Below are 27,162 nucleotides of genomic sequence, written 5' to 3' on the forward strand. Positions count from 1 at the left end.
ATTTAACTTATTGGCAGTTTTAATAAGTGCAACCATAGCTGCGCCTACCCAATCTTTCCCACTCGATATCTCAAATACCGCTACCAATCACATTGTATTACTCGATTCTCTTTGAGCATGTCCATAAGAGGCTGCAATGACTTCATGTTCTTTAACACGATTCAAGTTTCATGGATCGCAAACATCCATGAGTTTGGCCTCGATGTCTAACACCACCTTGTCGCTGTGCAAGAGCGAATTCTGAAAATTCTTAAGATGTAAGATGGCATTGTTGCCCAAAACCGTCTCCACGGACTGGTATCCATGATGCTTAGAGTGCCTAAAGTGATGTTTTAGTTTTAGCCCTGTTTGGAAAGCAGATAGACCCATTTTACAGTAATGACGTGAAGCATACATCTTCCCTCGACTTAAAACCCAACTAATGTTTGGATTTAGAAAAAGTGTCTAATTATATCAGGTTCACTGACAGGCTTGTAAGGATGCCATACCCAGTGTTTCACCAATTCAATTAAGGGAGCCCTTACTGAATATATTAGCCCCTTTTCATTTTTAAGTTGACTCTCCTCATACTCTGTATTGTACCGTAACACTGAAACCACAATATTTAAATGTTCATGGACCCTCTCAAAAATATTTATCCCCTTAAAGTGTTACAGGATATTGCCCTTTTAAATAATCAAAATCGACTGTAGGAGACTGCCCCCTCCCTCTCCCATATTAGGTTGCAAATTTTCGAGATACGTCTTACAAATGCCATTCATCTTCAAAGATTTATGCCCTACGACAAGGACTGAATACTTGAAGCACTCTAAGTCCGTTTCGAACTGAAATTATCGTAAATGTCCACTCACCCTTAAGTCTACATTATATTTTACACATCTCTCTTCCCACCTCTTAAAACAAAGTCTTTCTTGAATTTAGTCACATTAACATCTAGATTTACTATAAACAAAACCACTGACCCGCTCCCATTTTCATTATGATTTTTTTACTGTATTACGAACAATCCGAAAAACCCTCAAAATTATGTAAGTCTGGGTGAAGTGTCCGTATTTTCTTTTGTAGTTAATGCAAGTAAACATCACCCGACTATTTATTTTAAAAAGAATATTTTATGGAGTCATGAATGCTTTTATGCTGTCCCGTCTTCCCGCCTCCCGAATGTGTTTTTCAAGGAGTGCACGAATCTTGCTGACATAGGAACGTAGTGTGTCTACTGGATCCGTGTGAATACTACCACTTGCGAGAGTGCTAAAGGTGTCTGTAAAAACATAAATATTGTGGAAAGTGGTGGCAGCTAGATATAATTCCGGTAATTTTGAAAGTTTTGAAGGCAGCGACAATATGTTCTCAATATAGAGCTCTGGTGTAGGTGGTAACGCCAGTAGGTGAACCTAGTAAACAATAAGAGCTTATTACCTCATTGAAACACTCTTGATTTAATCCTGCGAATGAATTTATGTTAGTCTCGATGAAAATACATCATACTTAAGAGTGACCCTTCGGTTGCATTGAGACCACACTACTACCTAAGAATTTAATGACCACACATGAACCCTCAATGTGACTCTTTGCAGCCATAGCCCCCCCCCCCAACCCACACTATGAGCTATAATTTCAAGATCAGAAATTACCAGTTACATCTGAGATAGAGTGCTTCCTCTTTACGTTTCAGATAATATAATGTTCTAAAGAGTCTTAAAAAACTTACTGAGGGGAGACATTATTGAGGGTTCTTCACTGAAGGACTCTGCCATCAGATTCTTGATCCATGTTGGGTCATCATTAATAGAAACCTGGAGAAGAATAAAAAAAATATTCCTATTGAAGCATGTATGATTTTAAGCAGTGGAAAGAGTATTAATCTAAGTGCCACTGGCTCCTCATATCCCTCTTCTTATTGGCAACAATAAAATTCTACTAAAATATCGTTCATATAATTAGGCTTTCTTGGAAAAAAGCCTGTTGGGCAACATCCTCAAATCTCCCTGCTTAGAGGGAACAGTATAACGTTAAGTCTTCAACATTAGAATACGTTATTTCTAGAAGCACGAAGGTCCTAGTTATTCCCGCTTTTATGAACCTGAAAAGAATGTCTTATTTGTAGCTATTTCTTTTCGGACCGTCAAGAGCAACATCGACCGGGGCCCTCTAGTAAACTAAAAAGACTGTCATTAATCTAAGGATCCTCAGACCCTTCAGAACGAACAGACCAGGGTCCGTTATTAACCTGAAAAGAATGGTGTATTTCAACTGTTTATAAAAAAAATGCCCTCAAATCCCCTTTCTTAGAAGGAACAGTCTAAGATGTCAAAATTAGAATACATTTTTTCTGGAAGTAGAAAGACCCTGGTTATTCCTTCTGTATTAACCCAAAATGAATGTCTTATTTTTATCTATTTCCCTGGGGTCTTCCCTCAAAACTATCGAAAAGGCTTCTATAGTAAACTAAAAGAAATACGTTACTTTTTAAAGATGGGCATTATCATCAATGTTCTTAATAGCTCCCAGAAAAAAATTGTTTTTACCGTTAAATCATAGTGAAAACCTCTCAATACCTTTATTAGTTTGAAAAGAAGGGATTATTTGTAGGATAGAGTAATACCATTAAACCCACCTCTCAGAGGCATCGTACAAGGGTTCTCTCATTGTCTTGCTGTCTCAGGTTCTCGCCTTGCGCTAGATCCTAATGTCAAAGTATTAGTCTGAACAAGAATATACATTATTTAGAATGAACAGTAAGTTCTATATTGGTAATAAATAAGTTTTACGAGAGAATATAAATAAATTTTGCTTACATTATAATCGACAGTTCCATCTTGCGTTGGGGTAGAAACCCCCACATAATGGTCTTACATGGAGAGAGTAGAAGGTCCGACAGCTTCACCATATTGTAGTTGAGGTCGGGCATATTTAATGACCGGAGGTCTTGAAGAGAGCGCATCATGGCCGTGTAGGGTGGGGGTGTTCTGATTCTCCCTGCTTTGCAGGACGCCCTGTCATTCTCGCCATGGGCTGCATCGTCACCTGTCCTCGCCTGCTTTTGGGAAGGACATTGGTCAGGGTTTTCCTTAAAAATAAATCAAATTTTTGTTTTTCATATAATGAAACACTACATCTTATTTTCAAGACGTCCCCCTGTTAAATTTAACTTGCCCCCTATTACAACCCACCCCTTCTGAATCGATGCTAGAGAACCATTGTTTTCACGCTCCTGCAATGATAAAAAAAAATATTGTAATGATACGGGACTATGGATGGCAAATGACGTGTAAACCTCTTTCTTCTATGAGGAATTTAAACTTTCTTACCTTAGTCACGAGGGGTATTTAATAGAAAATTTGAATTAGCAAATATCACAGTCTGTAAATGTTTACTTGTGTTTTCATTCGCACTATATACACTAAAAAAAAACATTCTTCATACATATCTGGTTCTTGAGCTTCTAATAGCTTATGCGTAGGTGTCCATACGCATCATGTCCTCAAGCATATCATAAAATTCTTTTGATAAAATTTTTTCCAAGTAACTTGAACCTAATTTGAATGTGTTCTCACTTAAATTTAACTCATTGCAATCCCACCCCTTCTATAGCGATGTTAGAAACCATAGTGTTCACGCCCGCGACGATAAAATAATTTTTTCAAAGAAAAGTAATGAATTCAACTAACCAAAAAGAAAATCAAATAATCTAGCTAAGTGAAGGTGATTTATGTAGCAAATATAAAATGGGGTTTTTAATAGAAAACTTCCCATGATCGTATCGCATCCCTGATCGTATGTATTTTTATTCCGCGATTAGGTTTTTGATTTTATTCTCTCTATAATATAGTTAGGGAAAGTATGCGCTCCTTTTTTCACGGTAAAATAGAAATAATAGATTATGTTGACCGCTTAAAATGGACGTAGTTAGAAATTTAGATGTCCCTCCTCAAAAATCGTTGATTATGTTTAACCATGACATCCCAATTTGATCAGGAAAACATTTTCAAATCATCAAACACACATAATACAAGAGCAGTCAAATTTACTGGCTAGTAAGAACCCTTTCATGCAATTATAAGAAGGGCAGCTGTAGAAACTAAGAAACTAAGACTTAGTAGAAACTAAGTCTTTTACATGATGGAAGCCATCAGTTAGGGTTTAACCCAACGTACCTGTTATGGAAAAATTGCATCGAAATTGCAGACGGGGCTTAAAATTTATTTTTTGCGATAAAATAAGGTTATTCAATCATTGAGAGAATCGTGTAATAGCAAAAGGGATGGGGCTCTTAGATGTCTATCCAATATTGAGAATTATAATAGGTTCAATTGTGGTATTCATACATTTTTGGTGTGGGGAGGGTATGGAATGAGAGGCTTGCCTGTTGATATCTTTGAGACGGATCCGCTTTTCAATGTTGGGCTGTGTCACGTTCAAGGTCTTATGTAAGACTGATGAAATTTCCGTTCTAATACCATTTTTTTAGCCCCCCAGAGACAATAGAAAGTTACTCAGTTCCCGTTCGAAGAATAGCGCATGACGCTTCTGTTTTCCTGGAAATAGCGGGATACCAACAAGCCTTTGTTCATAGGAAAATCAATAGTCTCTCTTACTGCTCTGGTCATAGAAAATGGCGGTGAAAATCTCTTTTTTGCTGGCACAAAATGGTGGAAAAGCATGAAAATATTGGTATGATGTAAGGACCATATCCTTACTTGGGAGGACCCTTGCTGGTTTTCGAAAAAGCAAAGAAATTCTGATTTGGTGGGTCCCTCAAAGGTTTTTTCAAGAATCAAAGAAACTATTATGTAAAACCTAAAGCCTATCACGTAACACCAAGGGAAATCATGATTGACGGGGCCTCGTGGATTTTTGAAAGACTATTACATAACAAGCAAACCCTATGAAATAGATGTACTTAACCGTCACAGCTGTGCTAGAGTATTACGCAAGACCCAGGTGCGTGTAACAATGTCTTGAGGGACAAGTAGCTCCAATTCTACATCCCCCCTATCTGCCCGGTGAAATCCGTAGCGCAGTCACTACTATCGGCCAAGTAGGTTACTTTGCTTACATAGGTAGCTTTATTAATAATGATGGTAAATGCATTGAATGTGTCAAAAGTAAAATAGTAAAGTTGCGGGGTGTTTTTTTTTTCTACAGTTGAAACACGTTTAGAAGAATAGGAAGATAAAACTTCGAACTAAGATTAGTATGCTATATGACACTGTCATGAAAATGGACAAGTATTGCCCCAAATCTTTGGTGCTTTGAAAGGCCGTTGAAGTTAAGTAGATGTTTCAGTGAGGCATTACTGAGGGTAGTTCTAGGTACTCGTTTGGGCGACAGTATGCCAAACACAAAATTCTGTAAAAATTGTGGTTCGATCCTGTTTTCTAGGGCTATAATTAAGGGCAGTCGAACATGGCTAGATGACGTTTAACAAATGAAGGATCATGGTTGATCTTAAATTGTACCTTTGGGCAACCCATCCGTGCCCAAAGGAAAAGCAGGAAATTTGCGAATGGGGTAGGAAGAAGATGTTACAGCGGATTTAAAGGAATCTTCCTACTTAAAGAGAAAAGCTCTGAACTGATTTGGGTCGAGTAACATCGTGAGCAGCTGTGTGGACCTCAGGCGGCTCGGTGCTGCAATTTTTTGTCACTAGGTGTAGCACATCCCTTTTATATAATTCCTGCGGGCACCATCGCCTGAAGCCACAACCTTTTTGATTTGATACCTTTAGGTTTTGCAAAGCATTTCAAAATTCCGTGTATGGTAAATACATTGCCAGGAATTTGAAATTAGACTATTGTCACGTTTTCAGTGTCTAGTGAAAGTAATCGCATACAGATTGATTTTAGTAGCATTAAAGTACTTAGAAATTAACACTTTATAAAAAATAAAACAAAACTTAAAAAACACGATTTAAAAACGGACTAAAAATGGGAAAATAATTTTTTTAGTTCTAAAGAATTACAAATATACATGCTTCAAAATTTTCTAAAAATTTAAACCTGGTGTGCGTTTTAAGTCAATTACCTTTTGATATCTAACTATTTATAATACAAGCATAACTTTATGAATGCTGTGGATGACAAATTCACATTTCTTTATTTAAGTAAAATGCGCACACGTTTAAATTCTTAGCAATTTTCTAAAATGTTTGGGTAAAAGATTTCACAACATTCAAAATATTTAGACAATTTTGAAGTATGTATATTCTTCGGCATTCCTCAGAACCGAAAAACTTATTTTCCCCAGTTTAGTCTATTTGTAAAACTTGGCTTATCAAAAAAAAATTATGAAGTATTTATTTAACTCTTTCTGGTTTCAATTCGACAGATTCTAAAAATAAAAAAACATTTGGTGAATGACGTTTTCTTGAAATAACAGACTAAATTGTAGGATGATTAAACATTTTTGACATTTAAATATCATCATAATATTAAAATATTAGGTAAAGCAATAATGTATATAAATTTTGAGCCAAATTGGATGAGAGGAAGGTGTCGAAATAAGCATCTCAAATTGTGATTGGGAACAGACAAAGAAATGACGTTAAGTAAATGGTGGTAAAAATAAGCAGCATTAGAGAAGTGGAAAATGAATATTAGGTTGCTCCTTACTTATAAGTAAAAGATTGACAGGAATGGACAATTCATTGATTATCTCAAGTACTGCTTTAGTTACTTGTCATTGATGAATTGTTGACCCTGGCCTGTATGTTCTTTTGTTTTTTTCTTTTTTTAGTCTTTTCCAAAATTTTGGTAAACTTTATCCGTCTCTAAACAAATACTTGTCAAGACTTATCAAAAATCTTGTCCAATACCAATTATAGAGCTAATATCATTAAGAAGTATGATTTTCCTCATTATGATAGTTGATTGCTCAGTTTCTCGTTTATTGTTAACATTTACTCTTTTGATGTTCGTAACTTAATTTTGGTATTACTTTTCAGGTAATTGATGAGGATCCCAAAATGAAGGAGATGGCCGTGTACTATATAACTCAGAGACTGTTGCCTAGGAAGCCAAAGATATTGTCTCAGCATTTCGTTGAAAGTATCTTCCATTTCAATGGTCATCAGGTATGAGTAAATTTTAACAAGTTCTTAAAAAATTTTAATTCTTAAAAAATTTTAAATATTTTTTAAATTCTTAAAAATTATTTTTTTTATAAATTTTAGATTTTGTATATACTAGGTGTAGTTACACCCTCTTTTTAGTCAAAAACATGTCTACGGAATCTGATTAATAGAAATCATAGTCTTGGAATTAAAGCTGGAAGCTCTAATTCCAGAGCTAGAAGCACTGCTTTAACACATAGGATTTGGGGTCTGATTCAGTATTCAACTATACTTTGACTACAGTAACTTTACAAACTTTTACATCTTGTTGTTTGGGATTACCATCTCGAAAATTGATATGTTAAGATGACTATAAATCTTACTTGGCAGGGATGAGATACGAATGAAGTCAAAAAGTCTACGCTAATAAATAATACTAATATGCAATATTTGTGTTTGGCACCTAAAATTATACTACTCTGGGTAAGAGTTTTTATAAGCTAGAAAATTAAAGGCAATCTCAGACAATTAGCTTAAGGACTTCAGGAGTTAAAGTTTGAGCTACAAATTGTAAATGTCACAATGTTTGTCACAGGGTTTGTCACTGATTTGTTTGCAAAAGTTATGCAACTCCTAGAGTATTTTAGTTTTCCTTAAGTTTCCTAAGGACTATTGGACGGTTTTATGTTAGTTGCCACCTAAACTTTGCTATGTGTACGCATATACTCAGCTTTGGTCTACGGAAGGAACAAAGAAAAACCACAACAGGAACCGAGTATGCTCTGTCGTTTGTTAAAATGCGTCAAATAATCGAAATCTTCTTAGGTTGGTCCAGACAGGCTATTTCAAACCATATGCCGCAGTTTAAACTTTAATCAAACTGTAGGACTGGAAAGAATTTGAATGTTATTTGAATTCCAAGGATGACGGTTAGACGGATCAGACAAGAAAGCTGAAATACACCTAAGAGTCTTCTGTGGAGCTGTAAAGAAGTAATAGAGGGAAATAATGGAATATAAAATAAATCTAAATCAAATAAACGTATTAGACATTTAACATCGTGTACGGGATTTCGATCTTTTGGGAGCTTCTTCAGGAAACAGGTAAAAGTTGGTATCCAATAAATCTTGTTATCCAAAAATAGCGCTGCTTCACAGAATTTGAAATTTTTTGATAAATAAACATGAGTAAACAACATGTGGGGGCATTTCAAACAGATGTTTTGTGCTAATTTTCAATCAGTTATGAAAATTTTTCTATTCTCGGTAGGTAGTGCTTGATAAACTTTAAAAGTTTTTTTCTGCAAAATCCGGGTATTTTGGCCTTTGTTCTAGTTGTTTAGTGCAGTCTCCGTATTGGCATTTTGTTGTGCTTAATTCTAAAACGTAACTAGAGCTATCCTCGGTTTTACGTCTTCTTTTTAACCCAAAAACTGAAAAGAAAAGTGAAAGTTTCTTAGAGTCTATTGTGTAAAACTATGAGTCTTAGCGACATCTGATAGATGATAGATAGATAAGATTTTATTTTCACCAAAATTTTCATGGCACTGCCAAATTTCTTTGGTATAGTCACATTAATAAGCGACGCAAAAGAAAAAATAAAAAAAGTAAAGAAAACAAAACACTTATCAATCCTCCTGAATTTCGTCATACATTTTTACAAAACTAGGTATAAAACTCTTCGCTAACCGCTGGTGGGCACAACGTACCGACTGAAGTTTCTCAAGAGGCACTGCAACTCTGTGCGGGAGTCGTTTTGTTGTGGATTGAGGGGGGGAAAGGGTTCTGTGGATTGGGTGGATCAAAGATTTTCTTCCGAAATCCATGTAGAGTTTCTCTCTTCTTTTTTCCAGTTTGTATTTTAAATTTTGTCAGCAGATCTTCATACAACATTTCTTCCCGCTTCGAAACTATCATTAGAGCTCTTTTCTTAACTCTTTCGAGCCTGGCGCTTTATAATTTATTAAGAAATACAAGATGAGCCAGCAAGACTTTTAATATCATAGTATATCAATTTTTCTTCTTTTTTGTGAAGGAGTGGAGAAACTCCTGCCCTTTTCCAACTGACAACCCATCAACTCCTAGAAATATCAGAGGAAGAAAAATGGGACGCTCCTTTATTTTCATCCATGTTAGGAGGGCAAGAGTTAAAAACTTTAGTTGGAGGGAGGGGAGAAGTCTTTCAGAAATTTTTAGCGTTTTGTATGATTTTTTTTATTCTAAGAGAAAAGGGTTTGATGCTTTATTTTGTTTCTTTTCTTTATTTTATCGCCTTACTTTATGTTAGAGATGCTTTTCCGTCAGTTGGGCTGATTTTCCACAAAAAAAAACTAAAAAAAGGTGTTAATCGAGTTTTTAAATTTCTAAGTTAAGCACATATTTTCACTTTAACTACCCTCTATTTTTTCTTAATATTTAGCTTAACAAAATGATATTCTAATCGGAATTCTAGTTTAACGTAAGTTTGTTAATTTGTACCACAAAAACAAACTAATCAAAAGTTGAATTAAGATATGTTTCAGCACATTTCTAGCAGCTCTCCCTTTAACAACTTGGTTTTACAAACTTGTTCTGCCATTCAATCTTCCTCTGACCTGGAATGCTAATTCCCACGATGGAGTTTGCAAAGTTTTCTTATTTCAGCTGTGCTAGGAAATGCCAATCAAAGTGGTACTAGGTCTGATAACATTTAGTGACTTCTTTTCTGTTTCTCTTTGTCAGTAACTGAATGACCCTTTTTATTATTTAAACTTTTTCGTAGGTTTTTTTGAAAAAGATATCAACGTAAAAGTAGTGTTGTATTATTTTGTACGAGACTAAATTTGGATATTATTGATTTGTGTGTGGGCTCTTTTTTTTTTATATCAAATCGGAATTCAATATCATCCTCAGATATATTTTTTTCAGGCCAGGTGAGGGGAGGGAAAATAGATAATGAGATGCTGTTTGGGGCTCTGGGGAGAAATTTTCTTTAAAGTGCTCGAAAACGGATTTTTATCTCTAAAATGGTTCCCTTTTTGTATCTTTCTCAAAAGTATTCGTATTCACCACATAATTTACCCATTAACGGTGGCTTTCCTAAATGAATTTATGCGACGCGCATGCTTATACACTTTACGACTCTTAAATACCTTGTCAATTCTTCATTATTCAAGATTAACAAGAGTCGAAAAGAAGAACTATTAAAATTATCACACTTTATGAAATAAAACTGATATCTCTTTTTATTGCAGTCTTGTGTATTTTGTGCAAATGTAAGTTAAATTTTAATTGCCTTTAACAGGAGTGAGAAATTTGTCAACTTCTTATGCATCAATATATTAATTCTGCCTCGGTTTTAATTTTATTGTTCCCATTTAACGTCTAACCCAAACTTTATAAAGTTATAATGGATAAAATTAGCATGTTTTTGAAGGTTTGTTTTCTTACTTCATTTCTTTAAATTTTTGGTACTAAATTTTATTTCTTTTTGATAACTGACTACAGCTACTTATCTATAAGTATAGAATGATGTCAGCAACAAATGTCTGAATTTTCAATTTTACTACGATAATCTACGTCAATAAAAACTCTTTAGATTTTCAAACAGGAAAAGTAGTCTTCGGGTTGGGATAGTTGTATTTACTTTAATTTGCTTTTATGGGACTTAAAGCCTCAAATGTGTTATTCGATTCGAGGGCTATATCATTTAACACCCCTACTGGTACTTTTCTATGAGGCATACGACATTGTGAAATCAACATCATTGCAAAATTAAGTATGTTAGGAATGCAGTCCACACAAATCAATTCATTTGATGTTAATGAAGATTATAATAATTCTCTTGACCTCATAATAATGTATGTATGCTGCTATACAATGTAACGATGTATCTCTGTAGGTCAAAATTATCTTTCTTTGAAGCGTGAAATATGGAAATATCCACTCTATATCATATTGAAAAAGAACCTGTAGCTTCAACAGCAGCTTTCCACCTTGCTTTCCATTATGCAGCTTTCCATTATGCGACTTACCCAGATTTTCAATTTAAGGAGCATGCGGCTTTTAACCGATTTGATCAGTCTGAAGAAGAAAAAAGACTTTTTTGTATATCCGGCGATTTGAAATCTAATCTACGCTTCAGAATATACACATTCATGCTGGATCATTTGACAGACAGTGAAAGACTGATCATCCTGTACAGAATATGCATGGATATACTAAGTAAGTTTCTTGTCATTTGTCTTCTTGACCACTAGTCAAAGTTGTTTTATCCATACCTATTCTTACTGTCATTTCTTTATTATTTGCTTTGTCTAACGGTATTTCAAAAGATGTAGTTCATATGAATCGTTCTAACATTGGATAAAACTCTGGAGCTCTTCTACCAAGTTTAACTTTGATCAATGTCTGACCCGTGACTTTGCGTTAGAATTACACTTTCCCTTATAGACCTCGATTTGATGGAGCAATCTAGTAAACCTAAGTTGCCCTTGTAAACTTTGTAAGCCACACATGCTGACTAGTGTCAGACAATACACATTTTTGAGATAAATTCTAAATTGTTTAGCTAATAATATACACAGCTAACAAGTAATTCCTGTTTAATTCATAAATTCTGGTTCGTTTGCACGACTAAATCTTTTAAATGTGGTGTATTTTGTGTAGGACATACAACAACGCTTGAAATAGCTGAAATATGCTTATATGCATAACCGTGAAATTGTTGCACATTGGGTCCGTTTCACCTGCCACAGCTGATGTATTTTGAGCTGAGCATCCTGTATGCAGAAGACACATACTATTAATATATTTAAACAATAGAGCTTACGACTAGAATTTTCAAGCTGATTTTAATTCAGAATATGTTTGAGGAAACTTGATTCATTATTCTTTTAATTGGGAGAGGGGAGGGGGTAGCTGGTAAGATTCTATATTATTCTTGAGTAATTGCTAATTTTTGGGTGTTAGCTCTGAGGCAGTAAAACCCAGTGTTTGAGTATATTCTTATATAGTCTTAGCAAATTACTTGTATCTCATAGATGTTTAAGTTCTAAATGGTAGAATACTATAAGTACAAAAGTTATTTTCCGGCACCTTGTTGAAATATTGGCTCCACGATTCCTGTAAAGTTCTCCCTAGAACATTTCCCATTGGGTCACTAGTGACTTTAATGTCTACTATGGTTTCCTGTATTGTATATGGCTTCGCGCACCCTTTAATTTTATAACATGACTTAGCAATCCCTTTAGAATAGGTTACTATATTTTGCTGAAAAATTAGTTGACAGTTGCACTATATTAGGTAGTTGTGTAAGAATATTTTCGTAAATCACCCTAAAAACTCTTCTCTTTCCTCCTCCTTCCCAGACAAACTTTTTTTTTCAATTTTCCAATTCTTTTTTATTTTAAGTTGTGAGTCTTGCTCTTTGGTTTGGGTCCTGATGATGCAACTGTCGCTTTGTCAAATATCGTTGGGCCTTGGCATGTTCAGTTTTTCATTTTTTTTCAAATTTTGCTTTTTATTTAAGCACATGATACCTGCAAAACTACTTATTAACTTTAACCTATATTAAAATTTGACATAATTTTTCCAAGGTCTGCTCATTGTAATAATTCCCTAGTCTTTGAATACTTTGGCCTTCTTTTATCTATACAGGCTAGGAGATTCTGACGAAGTTTCCCTCTATGCTATTTACAAGAAAATAGCTCTCCATCCCACTTCTGAAGAAAAAAAACAAATCGTATCCTTTTATGGCATGTACACAAATTAGCTTTTGTTTAGCTGGCTCTTAGGTGCAATAAAAAGGTCACACTTTCCATCTAGAGAAAACAAACTCGGAAGGAAAATATTAGAGCTGGGGAAAAATTTGGCATCATTTCTCATTGCTCAAAAAAAGATATAGAGATCATTAATTAAGAAACTAGAAATACATCATCCGACGTATAAGTCTTCACAGTGCACATACAAAGGGTATTATTTTGCGGAAAAGGGTCAGAATGGTTAAAAGATATTCATTTTAGTTAGGACCGAGCCTTTAACCACAGAAAGAGGAGGCTAAAGGGATTGGAGCTACTCCTACCCCTGAGGATGCTCGCCCTTCGAAAAATGGGCTTAAATACAGCGGAAGACTTGATATTTTTCTAGCCGTAATGATTAAATTGGTTTCAAACAAGAGAATTGCTTAAAAGTTGCAAATTTACTGTTTTGTAATGTAAATCTTTGCAGATTTGACTTGTGGCTTTATATTCAGAGACTCTTGGTATACTTCTTGATTTGATTAAGGGGCTAATATATCGTATTTTGCAACTTAATTGTTTTATTTTTTTCTATTGTTGATGAGGACATTTGTTATCTGAAAAGTTTGTTTACACGTTTAAAACAATTAAATTTAATTAACTACTGTGGATAAAAATCCTTCTTTTTTTAAAATAAATTTATCAGATTCTATTTATGTTAAGCCCAATTGAGGTAATAGGCAGTAGCGCTTTTGAAGCAATCGTAGTTTAATTTATCTGTCGCGAATGGTTCAAGCTCAGAATTTTATTATTATTCATAACATTTTGACATAAACCCAAAAGGGAAAATGCTTACGCGAACTAAATTAGGTACTCTGACGGGTCTGAGTGCAGGACCGGTCCGACCGATTAAACGGCTCTCTGCTGTCCTCCCAATATACAATGATGTCCATCTGGAATCCCATGCTGTAGTCGAAACAAAGAAGAAAAAAAGCTCTAGCTTAACTTCTTAGCTTGTAAAATCAGATACGACTTATATGTCGAAACAGATTTCGAAATAAACTATTTTTTTCGATAGAGGAGATAGAGAAAGTAAGTTGCTCACGTTCCTTGAACTTGTTTCTGGATTCAGTGGTTTCTTTAATAGGTAGTGACAGCGATGAGCTGCATCTGTAGAATTTTGATTTCTGCTAGGAAAGTCAATAATTCATACAGATGGGCAGATAAATTCAATTTTATCTATTTCTTGTTCAGGACAAGTTTGACGGTGATGGAGAAACTTTAACGCAAGTACTTTTACATAGAGATAGGAAAAGCTTTCTATCCCAATTTTTTTGCGCCAATATACTAGTCGTCTGCCAATCTATTAGCTATTGAATAGCTATAGTCGTGCTATTCTTACATTTGAAATGTCAACTGAGGATTGAGGAGAAATTTTCCTTGTCATAGATTTTTATGACATAGTGGACGTGTACCAATTTAGATGGATTGATTCTTATTTTCTTCTTTTTCAACTACCATCTATTTACTCTGAGGAATATTGGAACTCAGTGATTTCTTAAGTTTTTTTCTTTTACGAAATGCTGTTCATCTTGTTCATAGTACTAATGTCCTTTTTCTGCTTGATCTTCATCTTAGCCTCTCTTTTGTACGTTTTAATTCGGTTTTTTCGTGGACTTTCATAGTTCAACGAACCCTTTGAGAGACGTTTGAAGAACAAGCTTTTGCTAGAGGTTGAACGTCCAAGTAACTGTAATGCTTCAAACCCTGTAAAACCATACATCTTGGTGAACGGTCAGTAAAAAGCGGCCCTTGTCTTTTGAATATGAAACTGTGAAATGTGGAGTTTAATAATAATGTATACATATAAAGAATTTCTTTTAGCAGATTTTAATTTTAAGTTTGGCCGGCAAAAGCTAAAAAAGCTAATAGCATCCAAAATTTTGCGTAATTTTAGAAAAGAGAGAGAGACAGCCCTAAAAGGGGTGCGATATACATAGAATTTAGTTTATCAAATTTAATATGCCGAAGAACCCTACAGCGTAGTTTTAAAGCCTTCCATCTGAAAAATGCAAAATTTATGTGGTTTTCACAATAAGGGTGGTTTTGTATGTATTTCTTTTTTGGTCACTTTTTTCGACGGGAATTTTAATAGTACTAGCTTGTGCGTGCAGCGGGACCAGAAGTTTCCACCTCACTCGGCATCTGAACGAATCTTCTGAATGAGAGACTTCAATGATCTTGTGCTGGTCTTGTGCCAATCCTTCGGTGAATTTTAGCCATTGCTTGTCGCATTTGTGGCCGAGTATACGGAAACCTCCAGTAGGCTCCAGATCTTGCCTAACGAGCGACCTTTTCTTCTACACCATGTTGATTAGGGCTTAACGAGAAGTACTTGTTTAATGGTGTGCTCCTTGGGGCGGCGGAAATTGTTTCCACGCCGGAGGATCTTGATGACGATGTTGAGACAATGTCGGCAGATATTGTAGTTCACAGTCTGATCTGACGCTTGGAAGCGTCAAATTGAACTCAGACAACGGTGGTAAACGGTGTTGACAACGGTGGTCAACACCATAGAGTAGGAGTGCCCTCACTGTCGACATATGTATATCTATCTTTGTTCGCAAACTAATTTCTCGACGGACCCAGAGATGTTTGTGAAGCTGAGCGAAAACTACTTAAGCTCTAGATATCCACCTCCTTTTGAATCCACCTCGGATCCCAATCAAAACTATCAACTTTTCAAGTGGGAGACCATTAAGAACTAGTTGGTAATCTGTAGTAATCTTCAGATCAAGAACTTTGGTTTTCTTCTTGTCTATTCATAGGCCGAGGTAGGCTGAGAAATGTGCGACTTTGTCAAGCTTTTGCTGTACTGACTTGGGGTCTGGTGATTAAGTCGTCTGTGTGTCTGATTACTTCGTCTGTGTGTCTGATTACTTCGTCTGTGTGTTCAAGGTCTGTTAAGTTGACATTTCTACCTACTACTGTTCCTTCAAATCCCTATAGGGCGTAGTCCAGGATCCATTTGTGGCATACCATCTTTAAGTAGAATCTTCCGCTAGGATTTTTATTAAACTGAAGCAAAGGCTGCAAAATAGTCTGTGAATATGTTAATAAGAGGGAGGTTGTACCTTTTGGGTTGTTGTATGATCAAGCTGAGGATAAAAATATGATCCGAGCATGGTCAGCCTGACCGGAACCTGGACTGGTTTTTCTCGTGTTCGCTTATCCCTCACTGTTTGGAACCTACGTAGTAGAATGGTAGCAAACAATTCGGCTACAATGTCTATGATACACTCCTCAACGCCCCGCTCTTTACGCTAATGTTTTTTATTGTTTTAAAAAGTAGAGTTGTGAGAAAGAGTCAAACTTTAGTGTAAAGAGCAGGGCATTGAGGGAGGGACAGCCCCTTTCATATACGAAATAATGTCTGTTAAGTTTTAATGTCGCTCCTTACTTTTATTTGAAAAAACTTTTTTTTATTGAATTTCTGAACGTTTTGAATTAATGCAGGTTTTGATTTTAGCTCACCGTATATGAACAATTAAAACGAAATTTACATATTTAATTTTACTTTTTTGGGCTAAATGGCTTTCTCAAAGTTTTGATCGGACGATTTTGAGAAATAAAGGGTTAGGGGAGGGGACCTAGATGCCCTCCAATTTTTTTGGTTACTTAAAGAGACCACTAGAACTTTTAATTTTATTTACGGACGTTTTTATTAGTAATAAATATACGTAACGTACAAATTAACTTACGTAACGAACTTCTATAATCGTATATTTTTATTATGTATTTGAGGGGTTTCGCCTCTCCGTCAATACCTCGCTCTTTGCACTATAGTTTGAATTTTGTTCCAATTCTTTAAGAATGACCCCTGAATCACAAAGGCCGTTTAATTAGAATAAATATCTCCTTTAAAATTACTAGAAATACTTTAGCGTAAAGAGCAAAGTATTGAGGAGGGGACGAACCCCCTCATATGCGTAACCATGGAAAGGTCCTCTCACGTAATTCCTTCCTCCCGACCGCCCCCCACCAGAAAAAAATCACCCCTGAAAACGTCAGTATACTTCCCAATAACCATTACTATATGTAAATAATGGGCTAAGTTCATAACTTGCAGCCATTCCCCTGGGGACTGTGGGGGATTAAGTCGTGCTCAAAGACATAGCTATTAAATTTTTCTACTATGCTGAACAAAATGGCTATCTCAAAATTTTGATCCAGTGATTTTGGGAGAAAATGAGTGTGGGAGGGGTTGCCCTCCAATTTTTTGGTCACTTAAAAAGGGCAATAGAGCTTTTAATTTCCGTTAGAATAAGCTCTCTCGGGACGTTCTAGGACCATTGGATCGATATGATCACCCCTGGAAAAAAAAAAATAAATAAAGACGCATCTGTGATCTTTCTTCTGGCAAAAAACGCAAAATTCAACATTTTTGCAGATATGAGCTTGAAATCTCTACAGTATGGCTCTCTGATGCTATGAATCTGATGATGTAATTTTCATTAAGATTCTATGACTTTTAGGGGGTGTTTCTTCCTTTTTTGAAAATAAGGCCAATTTTCACAGACTTTTAACTTTTGAATAGTAAGGCTAAACTTGATGAATAATCAATATATTAAAATCATCAGAAAATTCCGATTCTTTTGATGTATATAATTGGTATCAAAATTCCGTTTTTTAGAGTTTCGGTTACTATTGAGCCCAGTCGCTCCTTGCTACAGTTCGTTACCATGAACTGTTTGACAACGAGTAGGACAAAGATTAGAAAAGAATTTTGTATTATTTTCCTCGCTTCTTTTCTATGTTCTATATATCTACTTTCTGTGAACGAGCAATAACTGTGTAAAATCAATTTTATCATTTGCTATCATTTTATTGATGGCAAACTTTCTCTCATTTTAGTTATTCGTAAGAATGTACGTACCTGTGACAAGTGCGAGGGGGTTGTTGTCTAAATGAGGGAGTTCTTTTTGGAGGAAGCCTCAGAAGCCTCAAAAACTGTCATTTCAAGTCCAAAGTTTTTCAGAGATCCTTTAGATCATTACGAAGTGGACTGGGATTTACCTTTTAATCTTCCTTTATTTGAAGGAGCATATTTAGATTTAGTGTGTTACACAGATCCCGAGGGTGTAAAAGCTTCCCTCTGTACTACACACACTTAAAAGGTAAGGGACTACCACCTAAGAAACAAATGTATCGGACTTCCGTGCCTCTCCCCCTCATGAAAAATTGAAAAAAAACATGAAATGAAAATTAATTTTGGCATATAAGTATCCCTCGCCCCTCCCGCAATTTTTTTTATTTATGATGGTGTTTGGAGGATTTGTCAGCACCCATCATTTTTTCGATATTCCTATTATATTCTGTAAAGTCGAACTGCTGTAAAGTAATTAATTTTTTGAATAGTTATTGGCTCACAGGGATCCCTATTCGTCTATTAAAGTAGTTTCCCTGTGTCTCCCCTCCTCATTATCTTTTTTGAATCTTGCTATTCATCACTTTTTCCTAGTGTTTGTCTGCCCCTCTCTTGGATGTAAATTACATAAATGGAAGGAATAGATATGAATTGGTATCTGATCTTTTCGCCCCAGGTCAGTCAAATAAAACAAGATTGAAGTAATGTTTTTCTACAAGCTAGTAGGCGCCAAAGAATATAAAATATTTACGATATACACTTAAAAAGGAAAATTAAAATTTAGAATCTTAGAGGCGAATAAAATAAAACAAAGACTCTAAAGTTTCCTCCATTTTTGTTGGTTTTGCGATACAGCCTCCCAAATACTGACGTTATTTACCAGATAGTTTAATTTCTAGATGCATTATTTAAACATTACATAAATGCAAAAAGGTTGTGCTTTTCTACCGAATAAAAAAAGGTTATATACAAATCCTAAAGTTCGTATTGTAAAGGCCGTACGTTAGGAAAACCTAATGGGCTCTCGTTTGTTTTATTTTATTGATTATAAAAACCCTCGAAAAATTCTGGTTTTTGTGTAATTTTTCAAATGTATCGTTATTCAACGAAAACATTTTACATTCTTTGGTTCATACTAGCTATTTTTCCTCGGCCCTTCTTAGTGGGTCAAAGTGGGGCTATACCGAAACTGAATGTTTTACTGTCCTTTTCAAGGGCCAAAAATGATTGGAGGGTGACCTTTTTGCTCCAAGGAACCTGCGTAACCTCTCATGGCATTGGTTCAATATTTTAATGTATAAATTTTACTCGGAGTGATTGAAAGGTTCAAAATATCTCTGGGGTTGACATGACCTACACAGCCCAAAGGGCCATAATTTACCGATGGCCACATAGCTACAGCAAAGCAGACTTCTGTCGAGAAGTTTCAGATCTCTGTTTTTTTCTTTTTTTTTGGGTTGTTCTTTTTTCGGCCGGGGCACCAGCAGCCTTCAAAGTTTCAAAAGTCGGGAATTCTCTGGAATATCAAGCTATGAAGTCTGCTCTAAGGTCAGTGGTCTATCATGTCTTGGAGAAAGCTTCCTTGGGTACAGGTACCTCATGTGAATCTTTTTGACGTTTTGGTCACATCCCAGCAAGTTACCACAAAGGCTGACAATCTTAGGGGGATCAATCTCACGTAAATCAATCAAAACTGTTCCAGCTCCCAACTTCTTTCAACCATAAGATAGTCTAGCATTTACAAAGAATGCTGTAGAAGATTTGGGAGGGCGGTAGCCCCTCTCTTGTTCATGATAATTTTTGTTCGGTATAATCAGGATTTGATAAGTTCATTCTGATTCATGTTCGTAATAAGTTTCAGTCATTAATTTATTCATGGTAGTATCAGTTATTTTTAAGTTTGACCAGATTATTCATTTTAATTTTTGTTTACTTTAGGTATTAATGACTCCTTTTTTATAGTAATTTATGGGTTTTTTAGCTTGTCTTATTATGTGACTATATTTTTGATCCTTCTAGGTTTTGATGTCGTTCTTTACTTTTTATTAAAGAAGTTCTTTTAATAAATTCTTTCATCAACTTAACGAAAAGTTCAATTTAAATGCTTAGCCTTACAATTCTATGCGTTTCCAACGATGAGTAGCTTTTATTCCCCATATGTACCGACAATTTCATTTGGTGAAACTCCAAGGGCATTGGTGCAGACACGAATTTTTAGTTTATTTTAGGTTTCATAGAAGAAGACAATGATACGTTGCTATTGTGAAGAAGACTTATTGTTTTCTCAAGATAGTCTTTTTTGTTGTCTTTTTCAGCTGAACTATTTTTATCAGCGTAACTTCGAATATTTTGATATTATTATCTAAAATATTTATGTTGCCATCAGATTTTTCTTGAAATTTACCGTAGATTTTTCTACTGGCAGTCTTGTTGCCTGAAATCACTTAGATCATCAGTGCCAAACCAAAAGTCATAAGTTTCGGACTGAAATTGTTTGGCTAATCGCCTGTTCATATTATCGGTTAACCATTCATTAAGCTTATTTGTTGAAAAAACCTTATAAGTCGCAGGAGATGGTTTCCGTAGTGTAAAGCTCGCCTAAACCTATTTAGCGCATTAAAACTTTTGGTTTTTCCACATTTCCTTTGTAGATATGACCAAAGAGTATTGGTAACTTATAAGTGTGGCGACCGATGCTAGTGTCGACAAAAAAAGTCTATCAACAACATCTAATGTTTGGCAATACTTGGCATTTATTTTCAGTGTAATGATAATAACAATTAATTCAATTAGTTTAATTGGTAAAATTAGGCTAATAATAAGAGTATGATTTCAGTTCTCGATAGAAAGACGACTACAAAGCTTAAAAAAAAAGTTTTACCAAAAACTACATAGGGCTAATAGTTTCTTGTCGACACTAGTGCCAATTCTCGCTCTTATATGTTATCCATACTCTTTGAATATGACTCGTTGGTCAATTTTGTCTCAAATCCCTTAAGAGACTGAACTATAATAAGTGCTAAGTTTATGCTCCTAATTGTTATCATTGCTTATATAACTCTATTGTTTGTCATCCAGAGCCTTTCTATGAAGGAATCATGACGATTCCTAACCAAAAGACAGAGGCTGTTCTACAAGATGCTTTGAGACTCATTGCTTGTAAGGAAATTAAGCTTAGCGCCATACGAGGTGGAAAACCTGCCAACGACGATCACGAAGGCGAGGAAGAGAGACAAGCAGTCGTCGAGGCTGTTTCCAAAACTGTTTTAACCAATCTTACTAAGAAGAATTATATCGAGAATATCATTCCGATAATTGTCAAGGTCAAACATGAGTTGGAAAAGAAGAAGTCACCTTTGTTGGGTGATTTGATGAATTGTCTTAAGGAAATTGTCAAAGATTATAAAAATGAAGTAAGTGTTTTGTATATAATAGTAATTTCTTTGTTAATCAATCGAGTTTGAAAATGCTTCTTTAAATATGAAAAATTAAAACACTCGCACAATTGGGTACATATCAGATAATGGGTATGTGGGTTGGTATGTTGCATTTGAACAGTTTTCAAACTCTAGTAAAATATGTAAATGTAACAGTTAAAGAAATGTTGCATGAACTCGAAGGTCGAATCGAGTTTTTTAAGCATTTTAATTGCTGAAAGCTAGTTTGAGCATGTTAATGCACACACACACAAAAAATAAAATAAAAACAAGGTATTTTCCAACAACAAAAGAAAATCATTAAACAAAATACAATGCAATCATCCCCACAAAGGGTCCAATGGCCTGAAAAAAGGGGGAGAGTACACATACTAATTAAATAGTCACTCATTAAGATGAAATGAAAAAACGTGAAAGAAAGAGAGTGATAAAGATTTCTGCAATTTACAAGAATTTTTTTACAGTCTTGAAGATGGGAAACGAGTGGCATTCTCGAGCCGAATCGATAAGCACTTTCTTTATAGCATGACACGCAACTAAGGATTTGAAATCAGATTTTATTCTTAGATTATGCGGATGCGGAACTTGAATATTCCGAGAGCTATAAAGTTGATACTTATAGATTTTTATGTCTATAATTTTATGTCTATAATTAAATCTATTATGATTTAATAGATTTTTATGTTGATTCTAAATATTTAAGTTTCATCAAGTCTAGTTAAACCCATCAGAAGTTACGAGCCTGAGAAAATTTGCCTTATTTTAAGAAAATAGGGGGAAACGCCCTCAAATGTGCAGATTTTGTGCTGATTTTAAATATATAAGTTGCATCAAGTTTAGTCTTACTCATCAAAAGTTACCAGCCTAAGAAAATTTGCCTTAATTATGAAAAAAGGGGAAAACATCCCCTAAAAGTTATATAATCGTAATGAAAATAACACCATTAGATTCGGTGTATCAGAGAACCCTGCTATAGAGGTTTGAAGCTCCTTATTATTTAAGAATTAATGACGCTTCTTGACTACTAAGGTCCCTGCGTCGGCCCTGCAGTGCATTCCTGCAGCGTGATTCGATCTCTGGGTCCCGTATTACCAAGCTAAGGTCAAATCCACTGCGCCACCGCAGGACGGTTTGAAGCTCCTTTCTGTAAAATTGCGGAATTTTGTATTTTTTGCCAGAAGAAAGATCACGGATGCGCGTTTATTCGTTTTTTTTTTTTTTTTTTTTTTTTTTTTATTCCTCAGGGATGATTTTTTCGAACCAGTGGTCCTATAATGTCGCTAGAGGGCTCATTCTAACGGAAACTAAAAGTTCTAATGCACTTTTTAAGTGACCAATAAATTGGAGTGCAACTAGGCCCCCTCCCATTGTCATTTTTTCCCAAAGTCACAGGATAAAAATTTTGAGATAGCCATTTTGTTTAACATAGTCGAAAAATCTAATAACTATGTCTTTTGAGGACGACCTCAATTTTTCCAGCAATATTTAAAAAAAACATTGAAAAATTAAATAAAAATCAAGTTTTTTCAACTGGAAATAAGGAGCAACATTAAAACTTGAGACGAACAGAAATTACTGCGTTTATGAGGGGGTTCGTCCCCTTCTCAATACCTCACTCTTTATGCTAAAATATTTTTAGTAATTTCAAAAGAGCTATTTTTTCTAATTTAACGGCCTGTGTGATTCAGGGGTCATCATTAAAGAATTGGAACAAAATTTGAACTTTAGTGTAAAGAGTGAGGTATTGGCGAGGTGGCGAACCCCCTCATATACATAATTAAAAGATACGAATATAGAAGTTATATTGTTCTAGTGGCCTTTTTAAGTAACCAAAAAAATTGGAAGGCAACTATGCCCCCTTCCCCGCCCCTAATTTCTTAAAATTGTTCGATCAAAATTTTGAGAAAGCCATTTAGCCAAAAAAAAGTAAAATTAATATGCAAATTTTGTTTCAATTATTCATGTACGGTGAGCCAAAATCAAAACCTGTATTAATTCAAAAATTTTCAGAAATTCAATTAAAAACAAGCTCTTTTAACTGAAAGTAAGGAGCAACATTAAAAATTAACACGCACAGAAATTATTCCGTATATGAGGGGGGCTGTCTCCTCCTCAACCGCCGCTCTTTACGCTAAAGTTTTTTATTGTTTTAAAACGTAGAGTTGAGAGAAAGAGTCCAACTGTAGCGTAAAGAGTGGGACGTTGAGGAGGGGACAGCCCCTTTCATATACAGAATAATTTCTTTTTTGTTTAAGTTTCAATGTCGCTCCTTACTTTCAGTAAAAAAAAATTCATACAAATTAAGAAAGCGACTGTTTTAAACTGTGAAAGAGGTTTTTTTCAGAACTGACCAAGGAAAAATAGGTTTAATGTAACTTAAAATACCAAGGCTTGTGCATACCTTCATTTTAATAAATCAATATAATGCTTAAAAGATTAATTTTCATCAAGTAGGATGCCTAAGAAATGAACATTGCCGTCCTTTGTTCTCGACAAAATTCTCGACAACTTTGGATTTATTAATGTTACAAAAGACAAAACGTTTTAAAATGTATTGGTTTTCAGTAAAGCACAAATTACGTTTTGGTCTTTTGAAGGCATAAGGGGCATTACCCCTTCTTTTGGTGGTAGTTTCTGTTCGTTTTAGGCTTGGCTTGTCCATTTATTCTAATTTCTTTTTGCTTGGGTTTTGTTTGATTATTGAAAGTGATTTAGATTCATTTTACGTTTGAAATATTGTTTGACCGTATTTCTGCTCGTCTTTGGCTTAATGTAGCTATTTACTTTTGTTTTAAAAACTTATTCTGTGGAAAAAGTTTTCTTGAATTGATTTTGTTTATTCTTAACTGACGTGGTATTTTTCATCAACTAAGAAAAGAGCATTTTCACTATTTTAAATACAATTTAATACAATTTATTACATATTAACACCCTATTTTTATTGAAAAAGAATATTCTCGGTTTACCTGGATAAGAATCAAGATTTTGGCCTTTTATTTGTAAGTTGGACAAATTTTGCAACAAATTTTAATCTTAGTTGTACTATAGCGCTTTGGATGGATGGATACGGGAAATAATATTCAAATAAATGGACAGAAGAATTATATAACCTGAGGGGTTCTACATAAAGAATTGCTGAAGAAATTTGGACCCCCATCACGTAATCACCTTGAGTATAGACAGATAATATTAACCCCCCCCCCTCAAAAAGCCCTTAAAGTTCCAAATTAATTCCCTCAACCTTTCCTTAGATATCGCAGATTCACCTTTTTGACAAAATTGGATGCACATAGTGTCTCTTGATTTAGTTCAACATCCCCCTCAACAAAATGCTCCGAAAGTTTCACCTTAATACTCTTGGCCTTAATAATAGTAGTACTAGTGCCAGTAGCGGTAGTAGTAGTTGTATGCACATAAGTGCCTTTTCGTTAATTCAATATTCCCCTCAACCTGCCTTAAAAGTTTCAATTTAATACTATCTCGTTCCTGAAATATTATTGATGCCCCCTTTGACAACCTTTGTGCACATTGTGTGTTATGTCTTAGTTCAACACCCCCCCCCCCCTTCAAAATTGTCTGAAAATTTCATCTTAATATTCTTAGTTTTAGTAGTAGTGGTAGAAGGAGTAGAAATAGTAGTAGTAGTAGTAGTAGTAGCTTGCAATGGTTCAATAGTAGTAGTCAACATCCCCCTCGGCGTTCTCTGATCGTTTCAACCTGATAATCTAAGCTGTTCCTAAGATATTGCTGATATGCCTTTTTATGGCATTTGGTAAATACCAAGTGCCGTATAGCGATCGCAAATTCTGTCGGGTCTGTCGGTCCCGGTTTTGCTAGTTTAGGCACTTCCAGATGAGCTAGGACGATTAAATTTGGCAGGCGTATCAGGGACTAGAACTGATTAAATTAGAAATAGTTGTTACCCCGATTCGACCATCTGAGAGGGGGGAGTGAGGGGACGGTTATATCGAAAAAATTAGAAAAAATGAAGTATTTTTAACTTAAGAACGGGTCATCAGATCTTAATGAAATTTGACATTTATAAGTATATTGTGTCTCAGAGCTCTTATTTTAAATCCCGACCGGATCCGGTGACATTGGGAGGGTTTGGGGGGAGTCTAAAATCTTGGAAAACGCTTAGAATGGAGAGATCGGGATGAAATTTGGCGGGAAAAATAAGCACAAGTCCTAGATACGTGATTGGTATAACTGGAACGGATTCACTCTCTTTGGGGAGTTGGGGGAGGGTTAATTATGAAAATTAGAAAAAATGAGGTATTTTTAACTTACGAAGGAGTGATCAGATCTTAATGAAATTTCGTATTTAGAAGGACCTCGTAACTCTGATACTGGACTGAATCCGCTCTCTTTGGGGGAGTTGGAGGGGCTGTTATTCGGAAAAATTAGAAAATCGAGGTATTTTTAAATTAAGAGCGGATGACCGTTCGCGAAGTATTTTTAAATTTGATATTTAGAAGGAACCCATGTCTTGGAGCTCTTATTTTAAATCCCGACCAGATCAGGTGACATTGGGGGGAGTTGAAGGGAGAAACCGGAAATCTTGGAAAACGCTTAGAGTGGAGAGATCAGGATGAAACTTGGTGGGTAGAATAAGCAAATGTCGTAGACACGTGATTAACGTAACCGAACTGGATCCACTCTCTTTGGGGGAGTTAGGGGGGTCCAGTGCTTTGGCGAGTTCAGTGCTTCTGGACGTGCTAGGACAATGAAAATTGGTAGGCGTGTCAGGGACCTGCACAAATTGACTTGATAAAGTCTTTTTCCCCGATTCGACAATCTGGTGGGGGGGGGCTAGTGAAGGGAGAGGAAAAATTAGAAAAAAAAGAGGCATTTTTAACTTAAGAGTGGGTGATCAGATCTTAATGAAATTTGATATTTACAAGGACTTCGTGTCTCAGAGCTCTTATTTTAAATCCTGACCGGCATTAAGCCTCTGATTTTCCTTTTAAATTAATCTATTGATTCTTAGAATTTTGCTAGAGTTCATGCCATATGAGCTCTTGGCTCTTCCGACCTCGTCATAAGTGCCATATGAGCTCTTAGCTCTTATTGACTACCTGCATGCATATAGTGTATTCAACATCCGCTTAAATACTCCCTAGAAGTTTAACTTTAAGGTCCTCAGCCATTCCATAGACATTACCTATATGCCCTTTTAGTCACTCTATTTACATGCCCTGGCAAGCCACTTCCCCATACCCTGAAATTTTCAGCTGAATACCCCTTTTTGTTTTCGAAAACTCGCAAATACATCGTTATTACAATACTAGATGCATGTAGGATCTTTTGATTTAGTTTAACATCTCCAACAACATGTTTTGCAATTCGCAACGTAGCTCTTCTGGGGATATTGCGCATACACCCTTTTGAATTTCTAGATACACATAGTGTGTTTCGATTCAGTTTTACATCCCACTCCAGCTTTTTTTGAAAGTTAAAACCTAATACCCTATTCTGTTCCTGAGACACTGTATCTATTCCATTTTAACAACCAGGATACACTTAGATCCCTTTGATTTAGTTCAATAGTAGTAGTAGTAATATTAGCAGTAGCAGTTGCAGTAGTAAGTATCGGTAGCTGTAGTAGTAATAGTAGCTTTGAGAGTTTCAACCTAATATCTTCAGCCGTTCCTAAAATATCGCTTATACTCCTTTTTGACAATTTGCATGGTCTCAGTGCTTTTTGACTGAGTTATATATCAAGATAAACTTTCCCTGAAAGTTGTTATTTAATACCCTATTCCGTTCCTGCGATACTGCATATGTGTCTTTTTGACAAAGAGGATGCACTTATACTCTTTTGATTTAGTTCTATGGAGTAATAGTTGTAGCAGAATTACTAACCCTGAAATATTCCACTGAATGCCTCCAGCCGTCCCTGAAATATTGCTTATACGCCCTTTTGACAACTTGCATGCACCTAGTGACTTTTTGTTTAATTTGCATACCCCTAAACTTCCCCTGAAGGTTTGATTGTAATGCCCTATTCAGCGCCTGAGATATTGCA

At 35.4% G+C, this 27,162-nt stretch overlaps 1 protein-coding gene across 1 annotated transcript in view; it reads left to right on the forward strand.

Annotated features, from left to right (window-relative positions):
* LOC136031198 (condensin-2 complex subunit D3-L-like) overlaps nucleotides 1–27,162 on the forward strand; it is a 94,049-nt gene that overhangs the window by 46,798 nt on the left and 20,089 nt on the right. Inside the window, exons 6-8 of the mRNA XM_065710556.1 lie at nucleotides 6,947–7,075; nucleotides 11,085–11,256; nucleotides 20,776–21,110. Of these exons, the coding sequence (XP_065566628.1) occupies nucleotides 6,947–7,075; nucleotides 11,085–11,256; nucleotides 20,776–21,110 (636 nt within the window). The remainder of the gene's footprint in view (nucleotides 1–6,946; nucleotides 7,076–11,084; nucleotides 11,257–20,775; nucleotides 21,111–27,162) is intronic.

This window comes from Artemia franciscana, chromosome 9 (assembly GCF_032884065.1).
Source record: "Artemia franciscana chromosome 9, ASM3288406v1, whole genome shotgun sequence".
In the NCBI taxonomy this organism is placed as follows: Eukaryota; Metazoa; Arthropoda; class Branchiopoda; order Anostraca; family Artemiidae; genus Artemia; species Artemia franciscana.